The sequence below is a fragment of the Dromiciops gliroides genome, chromosome 5 (assembly GCF_019393635.1).
Source record: "Dromiciops gliroides isolate mDroGli1 chromosome 5, mDroGli1.pri, whole genome shotgun sequence".
NCBI classification, from domain to species: domain Eukaryota; kingdom Metazoa; phylum Chordata; class Mammalia; order Microbiotheria; family Microbiotheriidae; genus Dromiciops; species Dromiciops gliroides.
In genome coordinates, this window is record NC_057865.1 from 92,566,329 (window position 1) to 92,592,561 (window position 26,233).

The 26,233-nt window shown below is 45.7% G+C and overlaps 1 protein-coding gene across 4 annotated transcripts in view; it reads left to right on the forward strand.

Annotated features, from left to right (window-relative positions):
* SMARCD3 (SWI/SNF related, matrix associated, actin dependent regulator of chromatin, subfamily d, member 3) overlaps positions 1 to 26,233 on the forward strand; it is a 47,161-nt gene that overhangs the window by 16,770 nt on the left and 4,158 nt on the right. Inside the window, exons 1-4 of one of the 4 annotated variants that reach the window (XM_043966396.1) lie at positions 17,016 to 17,501; positions 22,752 to 22,963; positions 24,925 to 24,967; positions 25,946 to 26,068. In XM_043966396.1, the coding sequence (XP_043822331.1) occupies positions 17,424 to 17,501; positions 22,752 to 22,963; positions 24,925 to 24,967; positions 25,946 to 26,068 (456 nt within the window). In that variant the 5' untranslated portion in view covers positions 17,016 to 17,423. Of the gene's footprint in view, positions 1 to 17,015; positions 17,502 to 22,751; positions 22,964 to 24,924; positions 24,968 to 25,945; positions 26,069 to 26,233 lie in introns of those variants that run through there. The other 3 variants (XM_043966398.1, XM_043966397.1, XM_043966399.1) reach the window with 3 other exon arrangements.

The window sequence follows — 26,233 nt, forward strand, 5'->3', positions numbered from 1 at the left end:
TCCTGTATTGGTCTCTATCTCTTGTTTGGTCATAAATTTTTCCCTTATCAGATCTGTGGATCTGACAGGTAAAGTATTCTATGTTCCTCTAATTTACTTATCATGTCACCCTTTATATCTAAATCAGGTACTCATTTTAACCTTGGCATATGGTGTGAGATGTTGCTCTAAACCTAGTTTCTGCCAAAATGCTTTCCAGTTTTCCCAGCAATTTTTGTCAATTAGCGAGTTCTTGTCCCCAAATCCAAGATTTGGGGGTTTATGAAACACTAAATTAATATGATCATTTACTTCTGTGTATTGTGTTCTGAATCTATTCCACTTATTCACCACTCTGTTAGTCAGTACCAGATTTTTTTGATGAATACCTCTTTGTAATAGTTTGAATTCTGGTACTTATGGGCTACCTTCCTTCACATTTTTTCATTGATTCCCTTGATATTCTCAAACTTTTGTTCTTCAAGATTAATTTTGTTATTTTTTTTCTAGCTCTATAAAATAATTTGTTGGTAGTTTGTTTGATAAGACACTGAATAAGTAAACTAATGTAGATGGAGTTGTCATTTTTATTCTATTGACTTGGTCTGATCATGAGCAATTAATATTTCTCCAGTTATTTAGATCTGACTTTATTCATGTGAAAAGTGTTGTATAATTATGTTCATATAGTTCCTAAGTTTGTCTTGGCAGGTAGACTCCCAAGTATATTATATTGTCTGCAGTTATTTTAAATAGAATTTTTTTTCTATCTCTTGCTCCTGGATTTTGTTGGTAATATATAGAAATGCTGATGATTTATGTGGGCTTGTTTTATATCCTGCAACTTTGCTAAAGTTGTTTTTTAGTTGATTCTCTAAGTATACCATCATATCAACTTCAAAGAATGATAGTTTTGTTTCCTATTCTAGTTCCTTCAATTTATTTTTCTTGTCTTATTGCTATAGCTAGCATTTCTACAATATTGAATAATAGTGATGATAATGTTCATCCTTGCTTCACCCCTGATCTTATTGGGAAGGGTCCTAGCTTATCCCTCTTACTTGCCTATTCCCTAATGCTTGCTGATGGTTTTAGATAGATACAACTTATCAGTTTAAGGAAAGCTCCATTTATTCCAATGCTTTCTTGTCTTTTTGATAGGAATGAGTGTTGTAATTTGTCAAAAGTTTTTTTTTTCTGTATCTACTGAGATAATCATGATTTTTGTTGTTTTTTGTTATTAATATGATCAATTATGCTGATAGTTTTCTAATACTGAACCAGCCCTACATTTCTGGTATAAATCCCACTGGGTCATAGTGTAGTATGATCTTTATGATATATTGCTGTAATCTCCTTGTTAGTATTTTATTTAAAATTCATGCATCGGGGCAGCCAGGTGGCTCAGTGGATAGAGCACCCGCCCTGGATTCAGGAGGACCTGAGTTCAAGTCCGGCTTCACTTACTAGCTATGTGACCCTGGGCAAGTCATTTAACCCCAGTTGCCTCAAAAAAAACAAACAAAAAATTCATGCATCAATGTTCATTAGAAAAATTGGTCTATAGTTTTCTTTCTCTGTTTTTTCTCTTCCTAGTTTAGGTATCAGCACCATATTTGTGTGATAAAAGGAATTTCATAGGACTCCTTCTTTGCCTATTTTTCCAGATAGTATATACAGTATTGGAATTAATTGTTCTTTAAATGTTTGGTAGAATTCACTTGTCCTAGAGATTTTTTTTTTCTTAGGGAGCTCATTTATGGCTTGTTCAGTTTCTTTTTCTAAGATAGGGCTATTTAAGTATCCTATTTCCTCTTAAGTTAATCTAAGCAATTTATATTTTTTGTAAATATTCATCCATTTCATGCAGATTGTTAAATTTATTGGCATGTAATTGGGCAAAATCACTCCTAATAATTGCTTTAATATGCTTTTCATTGGTGGTGAATTCACCATTTTCCTTTTTTTATACTGGTAATTTGGTTTTCTTCTTTTAAAAAAAAATCAAATTAACCAATGCTTTATCTATTTTATTGTTTTCCCCCATAAAATCAGCTACTAGCTTTATTTATAAGTTCAATGGTTTTCTTGATTTCAATCTTATTAATCTCCCTTTTGATTTTCAGGATTTCCAATTTGGTGTTTAATTGGGGATTTTAAATGTATTCTTTTTCTAGTTTTTTACTTGCTTACCCAATTCACTGATCTACTTTTTCTCTATTTTATTGAGTGTTTAGAGATATAAATTGTCCCCTAAGTCCTGCTTTGGCTGCATCCCATAAATTGTGGAATGTTGTCACATGGTTCTCATTCTCTTTAATGAAATTGTTTATTGTTTCTATGATTTGTTTTTTGACCCATTCATTTTTTAGGATTAGATTAGTTTCCAATTAATTTTAATCTATTTTCCACAGCCATTTATTGAATGAATTTTTTATTGAATTATGATCTGAAAAGGATCCACTTAATACTTCTACATTTAATTGCAAGGTTTTTATGCTCTAATACATGGTCAGTTTTTGTGTAGGTACCATGTATCATTGAGAGAAGGTATATTCTTTTCTATTTCCATTCAGTTTTTTTATTCACTCTTCTAAAATTCTATTCATCTCCTTAACTTATTTCTTGTTTATTTTTAGTTAGATTTATCTAGTTCTGAGAAGGGAAAGTTGAGGTCACCCACTAATATAGTTTTACTGTCTTTTTCCTCCTGTAACTCATTTAACTTTTCCCTAAGAATTTGGATGCTGTACCATTTGGTGCACATACGTTTAGTATTACTATTACATTGTTATATATGGTACCTTTGAACAAAATGTAGTTTCCCTGCTTATTTATCCCTTTTAATTAGATCTAGTTTTGTTTTTTGCTTTGTCTGAGATCATGATTGCTATCCCTGTTTCTTGTAAACAACCTTTTGTTAGATTCTGGTTTTTAATCCACTCTGTTATCTGCTTCCTTTTTATGGGTTAGTTTATTCCATTCATATCTCCAGTTATGATTATTGTGTACTTCCCTCCAGACTATTTTCCCCCCATTTCTCTCTCTCTCCTCTCTCTCTCTCTCTCTCTCTCTCTCTCTCTCTCTCTCCTTTTACCCTGTCTGTTCTTAACAGTCTGTTTTGCTTTTGATCACCACTTCCCCCATCTGCACCCCCTTCTATTAGCTCCCCCACCTTCCCATCCCAACATAGCTAACTCACACCCATTTCCTCTCTCTACGTATACTCCTTCTAACCACCCTAATAATGATAAAGTTCTTAGGAGTTACAAGTATCATCTTCCCATGTAGGAATGTACACAGTTTAACCTTATTGAATCCCTCAGAGGTCATAATTCTAAACCAAGTGGTGCTCATGGTAAGTGCTGTCTGAGGCAAAATGAGAGAGTTGACCTGGCATCCCAGAATTTAGAGCTAGAGATCCTCCAGTTCCAAACCTCCATTTTATAGAGAAGGAAACAACCCTGGAGAGATACCATCATTTACCTAAGACCAGACAGGTAGTGAGTGGCCTAGGTGATCCCTAAAATCCCTTTGACCTCCAAATCCAGTGATCCTGCCCCTGAGGGGCTTAGATTCTAGCTAAGAAAATAAAAATCCCTGTATACTCAGTCTGAAAAAAAAACAATTTTAAAGTAATATGTGAAAAATAGTGCTGTGGTATGCATTAACTGGGTGATGGGCTAATTCTAGAATGTCCTCACCTCTCTCCTCCACCTCTTCAAACCCTACGCATCTCTCAAGGCTTTTTCCTGATCAACCCAGCCTGAAATGACCTCTTTCTTTTCTAAACTGGAGCACTTTTCTGTACAACTCACTTGGCACTTCATATTACATCACCTTGCCTCACTGGTTAATTTTGTGTGTGTGTTTATTTCTTGTCTCCTTAAATAAACTCTTTGAGGGCCTATAGGATACCTCACACATCTTCCAAAACCCCCATTGTACCTAACAGTGTACAGCCTGGTAGAGTAGGTACTCAGTAAGTAAATACTGGCTTGATCTCATAGAAATGGATGTGTTAATCAGGGAAGTCTTCCTGGAGAAGATGTGCTCCTAACCATGGGAGAAAGGCTTCTTACTGCCCTCTCCCCCACAAGTGGTCTGGACTGCCTGGTTTTTTTTTGCCAACACTTTTCTTCTTTATCACAGGTGTGAAGATGGAACATCTGACCCGCATGATCATTCACAGGAGCCCCATTTAGTGTTTCCCATTTCTATAAGGTGTACCTAGGTCCTAGCTTAGTTTCTTTTAGGTCCCAGGCCCATAGGCTTGTGCTAATGTGCACGGCTAGTAGCTCCCTTAATTGGTAATCTTTAAAGCACTAAGATCTTTTTTCTTTAAAAAAAAAATTTAACATTCATTTTTTTTTAGTTTCAAATTCTCCCCTCCCCCCACCCATTGAGAAGGCAAGCAATAATGATACCCATTATATATGTGAAGTCATGCAAAACATTTTTCCATATTAGCCATGTTTAAAAAAGAAAGAAAGAAAAAGAAAATGAAAAAATGCTTCACTTTGCACTCGGAGTTCATTAGTTCTCTCTCTGGGGGTGGATGGCATTTTTCATCATGACTCCTTTGGAACTGTGAAAGCACTGAGACCTTAATGACCTTTTCCCTCTCTGCCCCTCCCTTCCCAGTGATTAGTATATGTGAATGGCCTGTTCAACTAAATTGTAAACTCTTGTAGGACAGTTTAGTTCAATTGGAACAATATTTATTAATCTGTGCATAGGCACTGGAATCATGTCTTATAATTAGAAATGATAGTAAGTTCACATTTATATAATAATAAAAATAACAACAAAACAAATAAAAATAATAAAATCGCTTTTATATAGCATCTGTCGACGTATCAAATCCTAATTTAACAAGTGTTTCCTCCACAGCAACTCTGAAGTAGATAGTATAGGCATTGTTATCTCCATATTACAGATAAGAAAACTGAGGCTCCAGAGGTTGATTTGCCCATGGTCACTCCACTGAGCAGAAAAAGCAGGTCTTCTGATTCCAGTCCTTAAAAATCTATTGTCCAGGGCAGCTAGATGGTGCAGTGGATAGAGCACCGGCCCTGGAGTTCAAATCTGGCCTCAGACACTTGACACTTACTAGCTGTGTGACCCTGGGCAAGTCACTTAACCCCAACTGCCTCATTTTTAAAAAAATCTATTGTCCAACTTTTTTTTGCAATATTCCTTATACTTTTATTCAATATACATGTATACATACATACATACATACATACATACACATGCACACATACATGATAGAAAGAAAGAAAAACTACCTCAAGGAATAATAGACTCCATCAACTTATGCTCTAATGTATAAAGGAAAAGGTTTCTTATTTAATTGGTATGAAATTACCTCCATCAAATTTCAAAATTTGTTCCTACCTTTCCCCCAGTTCCTGGGTCCTAATGTTCCAGGACTTGATGAACTGGTCAGTTCCGACTCCCCCCCCCCCACTTTGTGATTTTAGACTTCAGAAATATCCCTTCCAGGCTTCCTATTTCTCGAGTGAAGAGGGCTTCATTTTCCATCTTCCTAGGTAGCCTTTCTTTATCTCCCTCCCCCTCCTTCTTCCCTCCCTACCAGCACGAATATAACAATAGTATCTTGGAATGGGGGGTGGGGGGAGGTCCTTAGAGATCATCTGTTTCTTGAGCTCCTACACCATCCAAGAATCCCCTAGAGAGCATCTTTGACAGGTGGTCATCTGGCCCCTGCTTAAGCACTTCCAGGGAAATGTTCAGATAGATCCGAAGACGACTGAGACACATTTATGAACAATAGCATCATAATGAGATATTGAGAGAATCTAGAGTGTTGGGGGCACATCCTTAATCTTCTGAATTTGACATCTAAGAGAATAATTACTCCTTCCCATAATCCATCCCTTGCTGCCCTGTCGGATACAGCATAATGATGATTATAATTATTCAGAGTGCTTCTACATACATTATCTCATTTGATCCTTATAATAGCCCTGTGAAGGCTATTGAATAGGCATTGCTATCCCAGTTTTACAGAAAAGGAAACTGAGACCTGCAAAGGTTAAGAGACTTGCCCCAGATCAAACAATAGGGGTTGAGGCCATGCCAGGGTTAAAATCCAGTCTTCGTTTCCTTCCAAAACAGTGCTCTGCATGGACTTCTGAACTGACCCGGTGTGGTACATCCATATAGTTTTATGTCCAGGAGAAAATGATTCCCAGATCTCACCATTTTTACCTAGAGATGAACTATAGTGGAGGTGACCTGCTCTCAGACTCTTGGAGTAATCATTCCACTGCTTTGGGCTTCAGGTTTTACAGGGCTGAATCACCAAACTCTGCCCCTTGGGTGGTACCACCTAATACACACCTGTGCCAGGAGGTAATTGTTTTTTCCTCATTCTTTTAATAAAAGCCCAAAATACCACTCGAAGACCAGGGTAAAATATACCAGTGTTGGAAGTGAGGAAAAGAAGAGGCCAGAGCGTATTCTGGCTTCCACCTAACTAGCTGTGCTATCATCACCCTCCTTAAGAAAGGAGGAGAAAGCACCATTGCATCATACAGAAGAGGAGACTGGACACATAAGAAAGGACTTCTTTCCTATAGGTGTCCCCTCCCCTCCATGAGGTTTTGTTTTGTTTTTGGGGGGAGGGGCAATGAAGGTTAAGTGACTTGCCCAGGGTCACACAGCTAGTAAGTGTCAAGTGTCTGAGGCCAGATTTGTACTCAGGTCTTCCTAAATCTAGGGCCGGTGCTTTATCCACTGTGCCACCTAGCTGCCCCTCCTCCATGAGTTTTAAGACCTGAAGGAAGCCAGTTAGCTATCTAGTTCTTAGCTTCCATGTCAGATCCTCTGAAGGAAGGAGGAGATAAAGACCTTGACAAGACCACCTATGAGAATGAAGAAGTGTCAAGAATTAATCAAGGAGGGGGTGGCTAGGTGGTGCAGTGGATAAAGCACCAGCCCTGCATTCAGGAGTTCCTGAGTTCAAATCCAGCCTCAGACACTTGACACTTACTAGCTGTGTGACCTTGGGCAAGTCACTTAACCCCCACTGCCCCACAAAAAAACAAAAACAAAACCAAAAAGAATTAATCAAGGATCCTCAACAGGGAGTCCCACAATCTGGCTATACTGCTTTTTTTTTCCATAATGGAAATAGCACTGGACCTTGAGTTAGGCGATCCAAGTTCAGATTTCATCTTTGTCTGACTGGCTACTCATCCCGAAATTCCCTGAACCTCCATTTACAGATTTATAAAATGGGGGTGGGGGGACAGCTAGGTGGCGCTGTGGATAAAGCACCAGCCTTGGATTCAGGAGAACCTGAGTTCAAATCCAGCCTCAGACACTTGACACTTACTAGCTATGTGACCCTGGGCAAGTCACTTAACCCTCATTGCCCCACAAATAATAATAATAATGATAATAATAATAATAATAATGGGGATGGTAATACTTGAAATGGCTACCTCACAGGGTTGTTTTGAAGATCAAAGAGAAAAAAAGAAAAAAAAGATCAAGTGAGATGACTTGATACACTTTAAAGATGAATATAAATATAAACTGTTATTCTTTTTCTGTCATCTTATTTGATGCTTATAATATATTTATGCAGGAGATAGGACAAATATTGTTACAGCCATCTCTCAGAAAAGGAAACAAGCACAGAGAGGGTAATTTGCCCATGACCATGCAGCTAGTTAATGGTCGAGCCAAGAGCCAATGGTAGAGGTTAGGTCATAGAATCATAGACTTATAGTGGGGGAAGGCCATCAGAAGCCATCCGATCCAATTTTCTCATTTTATAACAAGGAAAGTAAGACACGGTGAGGTTAAGTTTTGCCCAGGTTCACATGGCTAGGAAGTATCTGAGATCAAATTTGAACCCAGGTCTTTCTGTTTCTTAAAATCAGTACCCTAGATCACTACCACAGTCCCTATAACTTATTGCCTTCCTAATCTCTAGGAAGAAATGTCACCAACAACCTCAACCCATAAATAATGTCTATATGAGGACCTGGGGTTACAAAGACAGAAACAAAACAACCTCAGGCATCAAAGAGCTTACATCCCATTGGGGAGAAATTCTTGTTGTTGTTGTTATTTGTCCTTTTTTCTCAAGTAGGACCATGACATCCACTGAATTGGATTTAAGTAAGGAAGGACTGTACAAGGTCACCAACCTCACTCGCTCCTCCAGAGCCATCTGGATCCAGTGGCAAGATATAGATCAGGATGAGTGGGAATAGCTCTGGATGTTTAAGGCAATTGGGTTAAGTGACTTGCCCAGGGTCACACAGCTGAGGTGAGATTTGAACTCAGGTCCACTCCACTTGAAGGCCAGTGCTCTGTCTACTGCACCACATAGCTGCCCCATTCCAGGGAGAACAACATATGAGCAGTGTGACCACACATAATTTCTGGACAGAAGGTCCCCTAGACCTTCTTGTGGCAGTGTAAGCAATGAGGGTGTTTGGTTTTGGTCCAGGGAAGAAAGCAATGTTGTAAACCAGGGGTTCTCAATCTTTTTGTAAGTCCTGAACCCCTTTACCATTCTAGTGAAGCCTATGACCCCTTCTCAGATTTATATATATATATATATATTTTTTTTTTTTGCAGGGCAGTGGGGTTTAAGTGACTTGCCCAGGGTCACACAGCTAGTAAGTATCAAGTGTCTGAGGCCAGATTTGAACTCAGGTCCTCCTGAATCCAGGGCTGGTGCTTTATCCACTGAGCCACCTAGCTGCCCCCAGATTAATATTTTAAATGCATAAGATAAAGTATATGGGATTACAAAGAAAACCAAGTGTTTGGAAATAGTTATTGAAATATTTTAGAAACGTTTGAAGACTCCAAGTCAAGAACCCCTGTTGTAAATGGATATTTCCTTCCTGCTCTGACTGAAGAGATGATCTAAAAGGCTAAGAAGGACTCAGGACAGGGTTTGGGGGAGTTTTCATAAGCGCATGCCCTTAGAGAGAGGGTGGGTATTAGGCTTTGAGGAAGTAAGGGTCAGGTAGAAAGTGTGCTGTTTATCTTGACCTTGATGGGTCTGTAATTCCTTAGCACATAGTACTAGCAAGACTGAGATCATGGGTTCATTCATGTGACTTCATGTTCTTCTATTCTGCCAAGGAACACACAGCTAGCTAGGAAGTATCTGAGACCAGATTTGAACCAGACTACACTCCTAAGTCACTCCATTAGACAATATGTAGTTTTGAGATCCTAAGGGAGGTTGGACTAGAGCCTCATCCCGTCGCCTGGAGATACAACTTGTCATCTACTTCCCACTGATATTGGGTCACTTCCTAGGTAAGGATGGCTTCTCAGTCTGAACACACAAGACCTCTGTTGATATATAGCATCCACCCTTCAATTGGATTGTATAAAGACCACAATGCCATATTGTAATAATAATAATAGCCAGCATTTTTATCATACTTCAAGGTAAGCAAAGCAGTTTACAAAGATCGTTTTTAGCTAGTCAATATTTGAGTCAGAATTTGAATTCAAATCTTCTTGGCTCCAGTTTGAGTATTCTCTCCATTGTACCATCTAGCTGCCTAGACCTAATCTTTCTCCTGAACTCAACGTTCTTTATTACCACATGCCTGCTGGGCATCTCCATCCCAATGGATATCCTGTTAGCATCTTAAACTCCACAGGTTTGAAACCAAATTTATTCTTTTCTCCAAACTTCCTTCTTTCCATGGAGGACATGACTCTCATTCTACTCATCTAGACTTCTGATCTTGGAGTCATCCTAGGCTTCTTCCCCTGCATTATAGTCCATATCCAGTCAATGACCTACCTTTTCCCTTGTGTCTTTCACCTCATCTCTCCCTTTGTCCCCTCCTCTCCATTCACATAGCCACTACCTTATTGAAAGCCATCATATCTCACATGAACTAGCTTAATAGCCTCCTAACTGGTGTTCCAACCTCTAGTCTCTTTCCTTTACAATCCATGCTCAATACAGTCACCAAAAAACTCCCCACAAAAAAACCATCCTTAGGCACAGGTCTCTCCATGTCATTCCCCTGCTCAAAAGTCTTCAGTGCTTCTCTGTTGCCTTGGGTATAAAATAGAAACACAATCTGGCCATGACCCACCTTTCCAGAGAGATTTCATATTGGTCAACCAACAAGAATTTTTCAAGCACCTCCTATGTGCTAGGCACTGCACTCAGTGGATATGAAGGGATGCAAAGAAAAGCAGAAGCGCCCTTCATATGTTCGATGTTCCAAACAAACTGAATTAAGAGCTTTACCTTGAATAGAGCTTCCCATCTCCATTCATGCCTTTGAACACACTATTTTTTCTACATCCTCCAAATACATTCCCTCCTCACTCCCACCTCATAGAATCTTTATCTCCATTTAAGGTTCTGTTCAAGTACAACAACAAAACCACTTGCTTGCAATCTCTCCCTCCTTAAATTATCTTGGGTTCCTTTGTTTATGTACATTTTGTATCCCTCAGTAAAATGTAAACTAATCGGGAGTAGGGATTACTTTGTCCCAGTGCTTTGTGCATGTCGTCTTGATCCCAGTAGGTGCCTAATAAATGTTGATTGAATTTAGCTGGATTCCATAGCATCTATACTTGAGTCTTACTATGTAGGTTTCAAAGTCATTAGTATCTATTTTAGTGCTTGGGCAAGAATCCCTGAACAGGTCTTCAAATCACTTTTTATTTTAAAAAAATTTTTTTTGAAAACAATAAACATTTTGATTTACAGTTTTGAGTTCCAAATTCTATCCTTCCCTCCCCTCCCCACTCCCTGAGGTGGCAAACAATCAGATATAGGTTATACATGCTCAAATCACTTTTTAAAGACAAATGCATTTTGGGGAAAAAAGATCCCAGGGCACTGCTCAGTTGTGGGGAGATGGAGCTGTAGTCTAGTCCATGGCTACTCTTGGGGAGGCTGTCTGCTAGAGGGTGAGGATTGTGGGTGAAAAGGAGCTCACTTGAAATATAGCCATGGGGAGACAGCTAGGTGGCGAAGTGGATAAAGCACCAGCCCTGGATTCAGGAGGACCTGAGTTCAAATCCAGCCTCAGACACTTGACACTTACTAGCTGTGTGACCCTGGGCAAGTCACTTAACCCTCATTGCCCTGCAAAAAAAGAAGAAGTATTGGTTGGAAACCCATTGTTGGTGCCAGTACTGTGCTAGGATTGTTCCTTAGGTTCTGACCTCCTCACTGCCCATCTATTTAGAGGCTTTCTGATTGGAACATCTAAAATTTGGAGTAAGGGTATGCATACACATGATGATCTAGCACAGCAGTTAACTGTGAGGTAGTTATTCTCTTTACATGAAGGAAACTGGGATGGAGAAGGCCAAGAGAGAGGCAGTGGCCAATTCAAGGACATACACATGATGAGTATAAAGTTGATAAGAGGATCTTAGGTCATCCAGCAGCCCAGATTGTCCTTAGCATCTGGATGGCTTATGGGCTCACTTACTCTTTCTTTTGCATGCCCTCTCTCATTTTTTTATCCCTCTGGTGCTCTCTTTATTATAGAGAATAAGAGAATATTAGAGCTGTAAGGAACAGTCACCCAGTATTCACCTTACCTTACCTGAAGAAACTAAGGTTCAGATAAGGTAGAAAGACCAGCTATCTCAATCTCCCTTGCTGAATCTGTCTTTTTGTTCCCCAATCTCTCTCACCTAGACATAGAAACACACAGCACTCTGGTGACTTAGACATACATACCCTCTATCACACACAAAGAAATGTTGAGACTGACCTCCCCCTCAAAAAAATAACCCCAGAAAAGCATATACTCACTCCTCCAACCTTAATCATGAGTCATCTAGGAAGACCCCTAGGAAGAATCAGAATATGCTATGAAATTTCCATTTCAATTCCTCAAATTCCCAGTGTGAAAACATTTCTAAGAAGTCAGATGACTCCAGGTAGGGTTAGAGGCAGACTCTCCTAGATGCAAGGATCAGAGGAACTGTCATCTCCAAGGTCAAAAAGGTCCTCCCCATGGGCAATGTCTGATGAGTTCTAGAACCAGGCCACGGAAGTGAAGGACAGACTAGGCAAGATCTCTTTGCCCCATCCTCTTCTAAAGAGTAATGCTTAGGGGGCAGCTAGATGGCGCAGTGGTTAAAGCTCTGGCCCTGGATTCAGGAGTAACTGAGTTCAAATCTGGCCTCAGACACTTGACACTTACTAGCTGTGTGACCCTGGGCAAGTCACTTAACCCCCATTGCCCTGCAAAAAAAAACAAAAACAAAAACAAAAAAAATAAAGAGTAATGCTTGAAGCTTGTGCATTTTAGTAGCTTCAAGGGGCTTCATATTCTTCTTTATCTCCTTCACTGTCTCAATTTCCCTTCGAGCCTACCTGTCAGTCATTTCATTTTCCAAGAAAGCCTCCATCCTAGGGAATGAGGGTGGCCGGGCATGGAAAGAGAAAGAGATCTCCCCCTATTTGGTTCTTCCCATCTTCTTTTCTTCCTTTCCTCCCACTTTCCTTCCCCCTTTCTCTTTTTCTTTCCCTTCTTGTGACCTTGTATCTGCCTTCCCAGCATCTTTCTCCCCTCTTACCTTTCTGTTATTCCTTCCTTCCCCAATAACATAAGCTAAAAGCCCCTGTAATGGGAAAGGCTCAGAAGGAATCTAGAGAGTAAACCATCAGACTCCACCCCAAAGGAAGCATCCTCCCCAGGAGGGTAAGAGTTAAGCTTTCCTCCCTGCATCCCTCTTCCTCCTCCTCCTCCTCCTCCTCCTCCCCCTCCTCCCCCTCCTCCCCCTCCTCTTCCCTTCCTCCCTCCCTCTACTGCCTTTGAGTCCTGCAGCTAGGCCCTGGGCTGACCTTCACTGGCTGGGAGGACATACTGCGCATGCCTAGCCCTGCTCCCGGCTCTCAGCTGCCCGGGGACCCTAGAGCTGAGGGAGGGAGGGAGGGAGGGAGGGAGGGAGGAGGCGGCGGTGGCAGCGGCGGCGGCTGCTGCTGCTGCCCTGGAGAGATGTGTCCCCCCACGCACACATACTGCACACCCTGCCTCCCCTGTCCACGATGCCAGGGGAGGGGGAGGGAAGGCACGCCTTCCACGGGCTGGAGCATCCAGGGACCCTAGCCTCTGCTTCACGGCTGGGGCTGCATCTCTCTCCCCTGCATGGGGAGAGAGAGAAGCTTTGCCATTTGGTGCTTGAGTGAGTGAAGGAGAGATGGGGGGACGGCAGGGGGGACTTCGGCTTCGCTTCGGGCCGCCGCCGCTGCCGTCCGCTGCCGCAGCAGAGCATGGGAGGGGGGACGGGGGCTGAGGGCCTAGATCAGGGCCTCTCACTAAGCAAGGGTCCAGGCACAGCACCCCCACCCAACCCCCGTACCCGGCCCCCCCCCCAGGCCTCACTGTGCCCTAGCAGGGTCATTCCGTGGGGGCGATGTCCCTGAAAGATTGAGAAGAAGCCCCCGAAGTGATGCTCGGCTTTCTGTGGTACCCCCTCTCCATCCCATAGGGCTGAACCTGTAGGACATCCATAGCAGGGCAAGATTTCAAGGCAGGGGCGGTGTATAACCTGGCTCTGAGACTCAGCCCAGTCCAGGCTTTCCTGGGAGCCTGTCTGAAGAAAGTGTGGGGGAGGGGGGGCAAAATGGCCACGTGTGCCCATATATATGCCCCAGTGACTGGCTGCATCCTAAGGGTGTGTACTTCCTTCTGTGTGCATGTGTGTGTGTTCCACTGGGATTCACCTATGAATACATAATTCATAAATACATCCATATGTACATTCAAAACTACTTATCTGTAGTCATGTGCTCTGTGTTGAGTTATGTCTGGACTGGGGGCATCTCTGAGTGCCTCTGTGCTACCTGTATATCCATGTGTGATGTATATGGTGGTGTGGCCCAGGGAATGGACCGAGGAGGCTCTGGAATATTAGAAGCTTCCTATAGTGGTAGCAGTGGTTCTAGGAGGAAGGACTGGGGCCTCTGACCTCAACCCAGCCTCATCTACCTGTCCATTCTTTACAGAGGAGGAGCTATTATATCAAGGCTTCAGTCCCTTTAGCAACTGAATATACCTTTTCTCAACAAATAACCAATGTTTCTCTCCCTACAAAAGCCTGAATGTCTCTCTGTTTAGGGTTGGGCATCCTTTCCCTCTTTGTATTCCTCCCCTCCTCTCCTTTTTCCTACCCCGCCCCAGACAGAAGCAGGAATTTTTTTTTTTTTGGTCTTCTTATCCCCATCACTTTGCACCATTTCGCACATAGTAGGCACTTGACAAAGTTCTGTTGAATTGAACTGGACACATCCCATGGTCTAATACTCCCTACCCTAGGAGCCTCCCATAGCTTAGTTCAGTATTCCAGATGCATTTTCATTGTGCATAAGAGAAGGGGAAGATCAGGGAGAAATGGGGCAGTGCTAAATGTGTACTTGTGAGCATTAACGTGTGCTCTTACCAGCATGGATGGTATTTACCCTCAAGGATGAAAAGTACTCTCAACAGACTGTATCTCAGTGCTATGAAACAGAGAGCTGGCTCTGGTGTTAACACTCCTACCACATGCCTTGAATGAACTCCTTTATCATTTCCTTCAAGGCTCCCTTCAGGTGTCACTTCCTACATGGAACCTTCCCTGATGCACTCGTTGGTGCTCTCTCCCTCCTCAAATGCCTTGTATTATAATTATTCCTGTACATAGTGTGTCTCTCGGATAGAATGTAAGCCCCTTGTGAGTATATAGACATTGAAGGGGGTGGTGAGATATAGAAGGCGACCCCCCTTGTCCTGAAGGCCAGTTTTTGAGACAAGATAGACAAGATTTAATCACAGATAGTGAATGTAAAATGGGACAGAGAGAGGAGAACGCTTAAGGCTAGGGAAGTCAGAAGGGCTTCAAGGAATAGATGGATCCTGAATTGGGCCTCAAAAGGGAGGCCAAGAGGAGACAAGAGACCATTACCAGCAAGGAGAACAGCATGAATTTCTCATGTGAAGGTAGGAATGGGGTTGGTGTGTTTGGGGGGACAAATGGGGAGATTGGCCTCAATGGTACATAGGGTTTTGTTGGGAGAAAGAAATAAGATGTAAGGGAGAGGAAGACTAGTAACTCCTATTCTCCCTAAGTCTCTGAGGGAAGGGTAGGAGAGAGACTATAAGAAGTAACCTTTTCTTGCTCCAAGGTTCTTGATCTTTTTGTGTGTGTTAGTTTCTTTCTGGAAATCTGGTGGAGACTCCCCTCTCAGAAAAATGTTTTTAATTATTGAAGGAAATAACAAATTTCTGTGAAGACAGTTTGACCCCCCGCCATCCAAGTTCACAGACCCCTGAAATCTATACAAAGCACCCTTGGACCTCCTGATCCAGTCCAACCCCTGTGTTTTCTACACTGCCATTGTGGCTTTCACAGGCTGAAAAGTATTCGCAGGAATGATTGTATTCTGACTCGAAGGGGGCTTCTAAGTGAACAAAGAAAAAGCCCTTTGGGGGAGTCTAGGATTCAAAGTGTCCAAGTGTCCTGCTTCTTCCTCTTGGCATTGGCACAGCTGCACATAGAAGGGACTGTGGCAACTATAAATCAATGTCTGCACACACAGACACTGTGGATGGACAAGAAACCAGGCAACAGCAGAAGGAAGGCTAGGCAGTGGGCGAGACAGACTAGACTGACTACTAAGCTCTTTGTGTGTTGTTCTTTGACTGTAGGGTTAAGTTGGAGCACTTAGATGGGAGGCCAAAGTGAAGTAGGTTTCGGCTTGATTTCCCCATGTTAACGGTCCCTATCCTCAGGTTGATTTAGGATGTTAGAGAGCCTTGACAGGACGACCCTTGGTCCTTGGTGGCTCTGGCAGAGTGTTCTGCCCCTTAGTACCGATGATGGGACCAGGGGGTGGGGAGTCAGGGGACCAGGGAAGGGCCAGAGGCTCCCCTGCAGAGGTTGGAACTCACAGATTGGTTCTTCCCGTTTCCTGTCCTTCTTCCACTCCATGGCCTCTCCCTCCCACATGAATCCTTTTCTCAGGCTCCCTAAGACTAAACTCCACCTCCTGAGACAGATCTTCTATGCCTTTGGAACCTACAGCTGTCCCAGTGGGACTTGGGTGACTGGGATGGCAGCTGCAGTGTCCACTCCACCATTCCTCTCCATTCTCAGGCCCCCCAAGGCCAGAGCTAGGACCTCCAGAGGTCAAGGCCCTCCTATTGCATGGCAATGTCATCCTTCCTGCCCACCCTGCCCTCTTCCCCCTCTCTGATTCCTTCACATTATCCTTTCTTGTTCTCAGGCCCTCCTCATCTCTTTTTCCTAAGTGTTTCCCTTAACGCCCCCTCTTTCTTACATAGAGACACCAACAGAGACTTACAATTCCAGAAATAGATACATACTTACAAACAGACAGAAATACACAGCACATGGTCAGTCTCATACATGGACATCTGAACAGACACACAGACAGACAGGCTCACATACATAGTTCTAAGCACAAAGATAAACACAAAAAAGCACGTAGAAGCATGAACAAGGCTTCACGCATGCACAAAGGCACACACACACACACACACACGCACACAAAGGGGATGCATTCACCAAGATCTGTGCACACACAAGGATACACACGTTCATCCACGATTTCTCCCACACAGCCCTGCACACCACCCCCTGCTGCCTCCCTGCCCTGGTGCGGAAGGGGCTCTTCCAATCTTGGTCTCATGCTGGAATCTTTGCCAGTGAATGTTTTCCCTGCTTTGGCCTGCCAGGTCTCTGGGGGAAAGAGCCTTAGAAATGCAGCAGGAACAACTTGGGGAGGGAAGGGGGGGAAAGTTGGAAATGATTGTTCTTCGCCTGGCTCTCTTGGCGAATTCCCTAACCCAGAAACTATTTGCGGAGACGGCCCCCGGGTGGTTGAGCCCCGGTCCCCCAGCCTCCACTCCCCCGTCCTCCCTCCCAGCCCTCCCCTCTCCTCTCCCCTCGCCCCCTCCAGCCAGGCCTCGGAGCTGGCGGGCGGGCGAGCGGGCGGGCAGGCCGAGCCGAGCCAAGCAACAGACGGTATTTTCAGATCGCCTCCCCGCTTATCGGCGCTGTTTGGACAGCGAGGTTTAAAAAGGCAGGATTTTCTGTCCCCGCCGAGTAAACAGCCAGACCCCGGGCAGCCCGGACTATTTCTGTCTTATCAGTGCAGGAATGCGGCAGCGGCAGCGGCGGCGGCGGCGGCGGCGGCGGCAGCAGCAGCAGCAGCGGCAGTGGTGGCAGCAGCTGAGCTGGAGCGGCGTGGGCCGTGGGCCGTCAGGGCAGCCCTGAAGGGGCCCCCCTCCCCACTCCGCTCTAGTAGAAGTGTGAGAGAGCCCAGCAGGACTCAGAGGGGAGAGTTGGAGGAAAAAAAGGCAGAAAAGGGAAAGAAAGAGGAAGAGAGAGAGAGAGTGTGTGTGTGAGAGAGAGGAGCGGCTGAGCCCACCCCGATGGCCGCGGACGAAGTTACCGGAGGGGCGCGCAAAGCCACGAAAAGCAAACTTTTTGAGTTTCTGGTCCATGGGGTGGTGAGTGGGGGAAAGTTAGCGGGGGAGGGTGAGTGAGCTGGCTCCGGCTGAATGGAGGGATGGCCGGGAGGGGCCGGGCGGGCTCTGCCCTCGCAGCCCCTCGGCTCCGGGGGTGGGGGGCATGCTGGACCCGCGCCCCGGCCCCAAGGCGGGCTGTGCCAGGGAAGCCTCAGAGCCTGGACCATCCTGGGGTGGATGGGGATGGGCAGGCAGGGAGGGGGCGAGGCGCCCACTCACGTTCTCATTGGAGACTTGGGGGATACTTGGGGAGAGGGATAGGGGAAGATCTTGGGACAGCCTCAGGTAGTGGCACCCCCTGTAACCCCAAACTCAGTCCTTGACTCCAACCACTCTTCCCCTCATGGCCCGGGAGAAAATAAGGTTGTCGGAGCTGGGACATCAGCTTTGGGTCTCACTGCTCCTGGGACTCGGGAGTGAGGAGCAGGTGACTTTGAGGGAGCCGTGAGCGGGAGAAATTCCCAGTACCCAGAGAGGCGTCCGGGCTAGGCCTAGGCAACCCCGGCAGCTTGGCAAGAGGGAGGGGAGGGGAGAGCTCGTGGAGCCCCCCGCCCCAGGGGACAGGGAGAGCCCTCTCACTGTGGATGCCTGCCTTTGGAGATCTGAGACTGAGATTGGAGAGTTCTCTAAGCAGACTGGAAGATGTTCCCAGGTCCTCAAAGGTGTGAAGAGGTGGGGCCTGATGGGGAGTGAGACTTGGGACCTGGAGAGGGAGTGAGAATAGGGTCACCATCCAGAGGGGAGATTGTGATGGGAGGAGCAGGAGGAGGGAAGATGGAATCTCAGAAAGGATGGGGTATAGCTCTGAAGGAATGAGGCTCCAAAGAGGTCAGGGAGTGGGCTGCAGGCTGTGGACTGTGGAAAACTGAGTCAGTACAGGGTGTGTGTGTGTGAGAGGGGAGTAGAGCAATATGGGGACTGATGGAGATGACTTGGGGTTGGGGGGGGGTAAGCATGGCATCTCCTAGTGGGAAATAGGTGATGGTGATAAGAGAGGGAGGTGTATTCAGGTCTCCTCATTTTTTTTAGAGGAAATTGATTTTAAAAACCAAATTTGGGATTTGCCCCCAGTGGAAATCCCCTTTTAAGTTATGGCAAATTCTCCAGAATCTAAGTGGTTTTCTTTGGCTCCTTGGGGAGATCTGGGGCTACACAATTCTCTTGGGGGGGGGCAAAGGAGGTCCCCTGACAAAGGGGGAATAAGAATGAATAGCTTTGCCAAGTGCCTGGGATGGGCTTCAGACTTAACTTCTGTGCTGTTCTGTTTCTGGAGCTGCTCACCCTCAGGGTATTTGGAAGAAACTCACAGGGGGAACCCCCAAGAATACTTAAGCCTCAAGCCCATTTCCAACTGAAACCCCAATAAGAAAATGGGCATGGGAAGTGTGAATAATGTGTATAACCAGAGAATGATATGACCAACTTAGAGCATTAACTCTCACACCGTGAGCTTCTCAGGGTGTTGCCCAGTGCCCTCAGCCTTGCCTCCCTCCACAGAGCCCAGGCAATCCTCTGTGAGTCTGCTCTGTGGGTGGGGAAGGGGAATCTGAGGTTCCCAGAAGGACTTGCTCTGAATATCCATGACCAAGCAACCCACCTCAGAAGTGTGAGTGACAGGACCAACAGGGTCTAGGAGTGTGAGAGAAGGGGGGAAAGAGAGAGCAGGAACAGGAGGAAGGGGCTCTGTTGTAGGGAAGTGACTACCCTCCCTCCCTCCAGGATTCTCTCATACTGAGTCCTTTTAGTATCTTGGCCTTAGGAGAGATGGGCAGGGACAGCTGGCCTCAAGTAGGGGGAGGGGAGATTAGGGTTAGGGATATTCTGGGGCAGAGGAGAGTTGACTGTTCATGGGGCATCAGGCTCAGTCTATAGGCTCTTCCTTGTGACTCAAAGGCAGCTGTACTCCTCAGAGGGGAGGACTCGGGCTAGAACTGGTAATTTCATGAGAAGATGACAGGTGCAAAGAGTCCTTAACCTCCCTCTGTCTTTCTATGACCCTGACTATCCCCCTTCTCCTTCTTTGTGGTCCCTGGATTCCCTTGCTCTCCTCTCCTCCCTCCCCCACCCCTTTTTCTAGGGCCTGGACAATTGGGGTTAATGAGCATGTGGATCACTTCATTCACTCATTTGCATCTCATTTGCATGCCATCTGACCACCTAGGGACATGGATGCTGATTTCTGCCTCTTCTTCCCTGAGGCCCCTCTGACCTCTCACTGTCTTGAGTGGCAGGTCTTTGATTCATTTGGGTGCTAAGGGTGGGGAAGGTGGTTGGGGAACAAGAAGGATCCTAGGACCTTTGGAGGAAGATGAGGAAAATGGACAGATTGGGCCTGTAGTCCCCAAACATTCCTTCCCACCTTGTCAAAGAGTGGTCCTAAGAGAAGTGGCCATGGGCAAGGGCAAGGCCTAACCCTGAAGCTTTTACATACAGTGCCAACTTCCAGCTCTGACCTGCCCCAGACTCTTTCTTTGACCCAGCATTCTGACCCACCCTAATACCACCTCTGACCTTGTCTCTGACTTGGATACTATCTTCCATCATCCCTAGGTGAGAAAAGCAATAGGAAACCCAACAAGATCCCATCTCTGATCCATCCTCCAGTATGTTCAAAAGAAAGCTGCTGGTCTCCTATCTCTCTAGGCTCCTCTTCTCTCAGAATACAGATCAGGATTAGAGTAGAGGGTCATGTGGAATGTACAGTTTCAGAAAGTAAAAGAGCGGGGATTTGAATCAAATGATTTGGAGCCAAAGAGGAAGAAACAAGGTCCAACAAGGACCTAGAAGTAGGGTTAGATGAAGGGGCAGGAAGCATGCCATTTAGGCTCCAGTATTGGACTTTACACCAATCCGAATGCCAGTCAGTTTCCAGGGGCAGCTTCTCCAAATTTAAGGAGTTCAGGGAACATATTCAGTAATAGGACTTCTACCTTTCACTACTTTCTAAACTTCCCTAATCACTGACCCCAGTCAGAAGCACAGAGCTTCCCAACCTTCTTGGCTCACTAAGCTTTCTTAGTTTCTGGGATTCAGAGAACTGCCATATCCAATCTCTAATTACCTGCCTGCCTGCCTTCCTCTGCTAATGCCACCGTTGCACCCATTTCCCTCTTTTCCTTCTACCCTCTCTAGACCACAAGAGTGCATTTTCTAGGATTTATTTGCAAAGAAAAAGAGAATATACAAATTCAAAAATAATATACCAGGGCAAGGTAATTAGAAGGATGTGCAAAAGAAATCAACCCAGTCCCAGACTGAATGGCACCTAAGTTTTCTCGTCTAATCCTTAACTAAAGTTCCCCAGGCCTAACCTAGCCCATGATTCCTTCTCTGCCAGGAACCCCCAAACATAATGTCGTATTCTCCTCATAGCCCCAGATGAGGATGCCATTGCTTAGAACACACCGAAGCCAATTTGGTGATTGACACACAGGAGTATTCTGTATTCACTCATTCATCCATTCTTCTGATCCCCAGCTCAGCCATCCAATTACTTTGTAATATTTCAGTAACTACCTTCCTCCCTCCTCTCTAACAAGGGGAGACTGAACAGGGCCAGAGTCCCTATCCCCTCTAAAAAAGACAGCCCCTGGGGGCAGGTAGGTGGCGAAGTGCTTAAAGCACCAGCCCTGGATTCAGGAACACCTGAGTTCAAATCCAGCCTCAGACACTTGACATTTACTAGCTGTGGGACCCTGAGCAAGTCACTTAATCCTCATTGCCCTGCCCTGCCCCAAAAGCAAGCCCCTTTATTTAGAAGCACAGAGCAGATAGGCTTAGGAAGTAGGAAATTAGGAGGCAAGGTTAGATAGGGCTGGGGATGGAGATTGGATTGGAGTCTAGCCCCTGATTTTAATAAGGAAATCACAGAGATATAAGTCCTGCCTTTGCCACGAACTAGCTGTGTATTCTGTAACTTTCCTCTCTGTCAAATGGGGAGTTGGACTCGATCAGTGGCTTCGTAACCATTTTTTGTGTCCCAGACACCTTTGTCAGTCTACTGAATCCTATGGATCCCTTCTCAGAATGTTCTTGAATGCATAAAATGAAACATAATATTACAAACAAAATCAGTTATATTGAAATAAAGAGGTATTTTTCCCATCTAAGTTCACAGACCCCTTGAAATCTATAGGTGATCTATCTCTTCCATCTGTCACATTCTATAATTGTATGACCTCAAGCAAATTACTAAACCTCACTTTCCTTTTTTGTCAAATGGGCATGGGTAAAACTTTTCCTACTGAAAGCATAAAGTTGTTGTGAGGATCATAAGAGATTCCTTCATCCAGTAAATATTGATTAAATCCCTACTCATGCACGACCTCTACAGAAGTCCCACCAGGATGCATCATTGTGTTACAGAGGTGACCCTGGGTCTTGAAAACTATTCCAGCCAAGTATAAGCTCTGGCATGGCCTATCAAGCTGGAGAATCGTTGTGTAGGGGGCCAGTGATTGACATTGTATCTACCATCCAAGCACGACCCAACCAAATGCAAAGAAGTTCATTGTCAAAGGGTTGACTGCCATAGCAACTCATGTTGATGCCTTCTAAGGCTAATGAAGGCCTAGGAAGTGCACTGGTGAGAGAGGACCCACATGAAGATGATCATAGATCCTTGAGGTGTATTGAAGAGAGGTAATGGCCTGATAGTTGGTCTCTGGGTCAGTAAACCCTGGGTTCAGCTCTTTCCAATGATACATACTGATTGCATGATTCTGGGCAAGTGACTTAAACTCTTGGTACCCCAGGCAATTCTTTAAGACTATTAGTTGTAGTTCAGTGGTTGATCTGCCATGGTAGAGGGAATTTCTGAAACCTGTGAAACATATGTCCTGATCAACATACAAAGCACTATACTGGGTATTGTAATAATGAGTGTGAAAAAAGTTTAGGTATTATTATTATTTACTCTTGTGGATCCCAATCAAGCCCGACACTAAAATAGAGCATATTTCACACCACCCACCCCCTTCATCCCTCTCATTGCTAGCTGCCTAGAATGCTCAGGATCATAGCTGAGGGGTCTTGGACTTCTGAAGGTATTTGGGAGGTGGGTGGCAAGGACTGGTATGTTGGGTGTATCCAGATGTTGATGTGGCCAAATGAGAGGTTTAAATCTTAAATGAGCTTAAATGAGCATGCTCTAGGTGTGATCTCTGGAGCACAGAGTCAAAGGCTGGCTGCTCCAGTCTGACTGGCTCGCCATGTCTCTGCTCCCCAACCCAGCGCCCCGGGATGCCGTCTGGAGCCCGGATGCCCCATCAGGGGGCGCCCATGGGTCCCCCGGGTTCCCCGTACATGGGCAGCCCTGCCGTTCGGCCTGGCCTGGCCCCAGCCGGAATGGAGCCAGCCCGCAAGCGAGCAGCACCCCCACCCGGGCAGAGCCAGGCGCAGAGTCAGGGCCAGCCAGTGCCCACAGCCCCTACCAGGAGCCGCAGGTGAGTGAGAGAGCTACCTGCAAGTGGAGGGAAGGAGGGGGGCGGAGAGTGACTGGCATTGGGAATAGCCAGTCTTAGGGGCACAGGTTTTAGCTAGGAAGGCATAGTCAAGATGGAAGACTATGCCCGCCCCCCACCTCCCATTCAAGGTGATTTTAAATAGGTGATGGAGAAGGTCAGTGGCCTTCCTTTAGGCTTTAGCCTTTGGCTTTTCCCATTTTTCTTCCACAGTTCATTTATGAAGTGATGACATCCACAGCTTCTGCCTCTTCCCTGCATTCCCTTACATGCTTTCTTCCCTGCCCTCCTCCTATCTTGTTCCATACCTCTTCTCCCCAAACTTCCCATCAGTATTGTTCCCCTGGCTCTCACTCCCTTATATCTGCTCCGTTAGTCCTCTGTCAGATCTTGGGGGTGGAGGGTGTGGCTCAGTTGCTTATAGTCCTGGGAGGGTCTTAGAGGCCAAGGGAGGTGTGCCATGCCCAACAGATCCGGTGTGGTTCCATGTCCTCTTGGCCAGGCCAGTCCCACCAGTATCACCTTCCTCCCTGCCATAGACTAGGCTGTAAATACAAGACTCTCCTTAGGTCTTTGGTTGTCACTGAAATATGGAAGCCTTACTTTGCACAACAGATGAATTATGGAAAATAGTGGAATTAGAATTTTTGTAAAATATCATTAATGTTCAATTGAATCCTATTTTAAAACACTTAAAAAAACAAAAATGAAAAAAGCACTTAAATTCACTCCTTAAAGCCTCAGTTTCCTTATCTGAAATGAAGGAATTCACTAAATCACCTCTGAGGTCCCTTCCAACTCTAAATCCAGTGAGTCCAAAGGGATCTCATGGTAAATACTCTGGCAAAGTAAATAATCCTAAGCCTAAACAGCATAATTTATCCCTAATTTATCTCGCGTAAATCTGGATTTTCCATATAGTGAGTTAGCTCAAAGTGAGGTACACCTGTGATAAAAGAGACCCGCCCCCCCCCCTTCCCTGGGGTGGGTGGATGAGGTTGAACCGGGAGCTGGGCAATGGGACAGAACACCACTTAGGGGCAGTGTGGAGCTACCGTCCCCGTACATGCTCAAACCAGCCTTTGACTTCCCCAGCCTGGGTTTAAGAGTAGATCCTACGACTGTATAATTTATAGTTGGAAGGAATCTTAGGGGTCATTTAATCCTATTTGGTGGCCGGAGGCAGAGACCTCATAAGCGAAGGTTCAGATCTTTGTCCCTATCCCCAAGCCCTAACGTGGCCTCGATCCCCAAGTCCCTAGTTGCTAGCCCCACCTACCTCACCAGATATAATACTAAATGATGCCCCTACCACGGGCATACAAGGAATGTAGGCGCGAGTGTCCCCAGATCATGCCCATCTTCCCGGTTGTGCATGCATGCGTAGCCTTTGAACACCCCATGCGCAGATACAAGCTGGGGCATATCCTTACCCCATTCTCTTGTGACTAGGAGGAAAGCAGCCTCCTTTTCCTTCAGCTTAGGCCACTGGCCTGAGCCCCAGCCCGATGCCTTCTTCCCCCAAAGTTAACCTGGTCACCCTTGGAGCTTCCTGGTTCGAATTCCACAGCCCTTCCCTGCCCCCATCCCTGGTTTTCTCTCCAGTCCAGGCTTCCCACAAAATCCCAGCCAACTAGACCTTTGAATACCGCTCCCTCTCCTTCTCCCCCAAGTCCAAGTTGTTCCAGATCCTCCCTAACCCCGTGGATGTGGTGGGAGGGAGGGGGATTCTGAGGCTAGGGAGTGAGCAGGGTCAGCCCCGTCCCCCAAGAAAGGCCACAGACCCAGCCCCGCTGCCTGGCCGCTTAACCCCTCAGGCAAGCGGGCAGCCTGTGGGAACCCCAGCCGGGCGGGCGGAGATGTCGGGATAATTTAGCAGGTGGCCTCGTTACTCCCAGATCTGTCGCCATGGTAACCTGGTTTTTTCTTTAAAAAATGTACAGTGCCAAGAGGAGGAAGATGGCTGACAAAATCCTCCCTCAAAGGGTGAGTGCCTTTCACGGCAGCCCCCCTGCCTGCCCCCCTCCCTTTCTGCTCCCCTCCTCGGCTGCCCCCCCCCACACTGCGATACCTCCCCCTCCTCCCTCTGGGCCAAAGCTTCTTCGTCACAGTCACTTTCACTTTTTCTCTAAAAAGCTAATTAAGAAGTGAGGCTCCCCAGGCCAGCGGGTTGGGAGGGGGGGGGGAGGGGGACAGAGGAAAGACGCAGAGAAATGAGGGGCCCGAATGCCGACTGGAGCTGGGGAAGGTAGGGTTTCAGTGAATCGAAGTTAAGGGATCCAGAAATAGAGACTGGGGATAAAAGGGGGTACAGAAGCTTTGGGGGGCAGGGTTGAGGGGAATAGAAACTGGAGTCTGGGCTAAGCAGGGAAGTAGGATACTTCAGAGAGCTGGCATAGTAGCTGGTTGGAAGTATAGGGACAAGGTACTGAATAGACTGGACAGGATAATTGTCCCACTGTTAGGGTGAAGGGCAGGAGCCAGCAGTGATTAAGTCACCCAAATGCCAGCAATCTGTGCACTATGAGACCAGGGTCTGACCCCAAGGTACCCAAACCTATGGCTGCTGGCTCTCTCAAGGACCCAAGGAGCCCCCGACCTCACAGTGATCCCTGGGAAGCCATCATGTCTCATTAGAATCCCAAGCTTCAGTGACTTGGTGACGAAGTTAAGGGTAAAGTAGGCAGCCTTTCTCCTTTCTGGTTCAGTTTGCCAGCTGATCCCACCGTCCCTAATGACAGAATGGATGGGAGAGATAATTCCCTAACTTAATATGTGAAGTCTTTACTAGCAAATATAAAGTTACTGGAGTCTCCCCACTTCTCAGTCAATTCCATGCCCCAGGATTGACTGAGACCCTCCCATTCCATACCCAGAACTCCAAAGTCCTGGGATAAGATGATACCTCTACATTCCATAGCCCAGATTCGTCGAAGCCCCTAATTCTCTGCCCCTTCCTTCCAGATCCGCGAGTTGGTCCCTGAGTCCCAGGCTTATATGGACCTGCTGGCCTTTGAGAGGAAGCTGGACCAGACCATCATGCGGAAGCGAGTGGACATCCAAGAAGCCCTGAAGAGGCCGATGAAGGTGTCGTGGGGTTGGGAGTGGGACCCCACAGAGTACCCTTGGGCACATGGCATCTAGTCACCAGAAGATACAGTTTAAGGAAGCAGCAGTGGTGTGGTGGAAAGCACTGGATTAGAATTGAGAGGTCAAGATTCACATCCTACCTCCTAACACCAAGCAGCCATG